Source organism: Tupaia chinensis, unplaced genomic scaffold, assembly GCF_000334495.1.
Source record: "Tupaia chinensis unplaced genomic scaffold, TupChi_1.0 Scaffold000287_1, whole genome shotgun sequence".
NCBI classification, from domain to species: domain Eukaryota; kingdom Metazoa; phylum Chordata; class Mammalia; order Scandentia; family Tupaiidae; genus Tupaia; species Tupaia belangeri.
Genome location: NW_006159771.1, coordinates 1055684 through 1057086, shown reverse-complemented (window position 1 = coordinate 1057086; position 1403 = coordinate 1055684). Strand labels below are relative to the sequence as shown.

The 1403-nt window shown below is 62.1% G+C and overlaps 1 protein-coding gene across 1 annotated transcript in view; it reads right to left on the bottom strand.

Annotated features, from left to right (window-relative positions):
* The window catches only part of CLTCL1 (clathrin heavy chain like 1), a 104299-nt gene that overhangs the window by 8054 nt on the left and 94842 nt on the right, over nt 1-1403 (bottom strand). The window contains exon 29 of the mRNA XM_006150425.1: nt 1257-1386. Within this exon, the coding sequence (XP_006150487.1) occupies nt 1257-1386 (130 nt within the window). The remainder of the gene's footprint in view (nt 1-1256; nt 1387-1403) is intronic.

Genomic DNA, 1403 nt, shown 5'->3' with positions numbered 1-1403 from the left:
GCTGTCCAGTGCATGCTTGGCCCAGCGTCTCTGGGCAGGCACTGGCTGGAAGCCATCATCGCTGGCGGGACTCACACCACCGCTTACCACAGTGCCACATGGCACGCAGCTGGGGCGTGGCCTGCCCTCCGGTGCGTGAGTCCGCTGCTAGCTCCCAGCGGCCAGCTCCCGGGCACTTGGCTGTGTGGGCTCAGCCTCAGCAGCATTTCTTCTCAGTGCCCTCTGCAGGCCCCCAGCCCCCAGGCAGGACCCTGAGCGCAGCCACCAAGAGCTAAAGACGTCACAGAACAGTCCAGAACACTGCAGGCTAACAGCTCGGGAACGCTCCCTATGACCCTAACATCAGGGGTCTCCAGGCGGAGAGCCCCAGCCAGGGCACCCTTGTGCTGGTGAGTGTCCTGGGAAAACGCTCGGAATGCCCGAGGACGACTCCGAGGAGTGACACGCTCAGGGCAAGTCACAACCCGCTGCGGGGTTGCCAGCGCCCCCGGCTCACAGAGTCCCTGGGGATCTGCTCAATGACAGACTATGCTAGGAAAAGGGCCTCTTGAGCAACTCCCCTTTACCCCACTGGGGAGCCGTTTCAGCCAGGCAGAGGAAGGCAGTGCCTTGGGTGTCTTGGAGAGCCCTTTCAGGACGTTTGGCTGGACGGGCAGGTGCCCAGAGCCGGGTCTGGAGCCGTGGGAGTCACCCCTCACTGGCAGGGTGTGTATATATATACATTTTTTTTTTGAGAGTTTTTTGGGCACGCGTGCTCACCAGAGTGACTCAGAGAGACAGAGAGACAGAAAGCGGGAAATCACTCCCCAGGGGGGATGGGCACGCCGCAATCCCCGGGGTTGGCCATGCTGCAATCCCTTCTCCTCCATTCTCCTCTGGGGATCTGGGGCACGCACGCACATGTGCCCGGCGTGAGTTTAAGCCACTGTGTCCAGGACTCGAACCGCGGTCGACTGCATAGGAGTCCGGAGACATAGCCATTACGCTAACTGCTGGTCCTGTAGGTTTTAAGGGGCTCTAAACTGCCCTCAACTCTCACCCCATGTTCTAAATGCAGTCTCTCCTCAATGTCAGCCTTCTCCAACCTTCTCCAGACAAGGACCTCACGGTAAATCTCAGAGCCAGGACTCTGGAAGGAGGAGGAAGGCGCGCTCCGCCCCCTGCCAACAGGAAGCGCCTGGTGGTGGGAGTGACAGGTGCCCCCGCCCGACCCGCATCAGGAAACACCCCCTGGCGGAGGAACAGCAGGGCCGCACCTTGTAGAGCCGGTCCTTCTTGCAGAGCGCCAGGCTCTGGGCCCAGCGGCTGCTGCCCTTGTACAGACCGGCCGCGATGCGCCTGAACTCCATCAGCGGGTGCTCCTCCAGCCGCCGCGCCAGGCCGAGGCTGGGCGAGGTGTCACA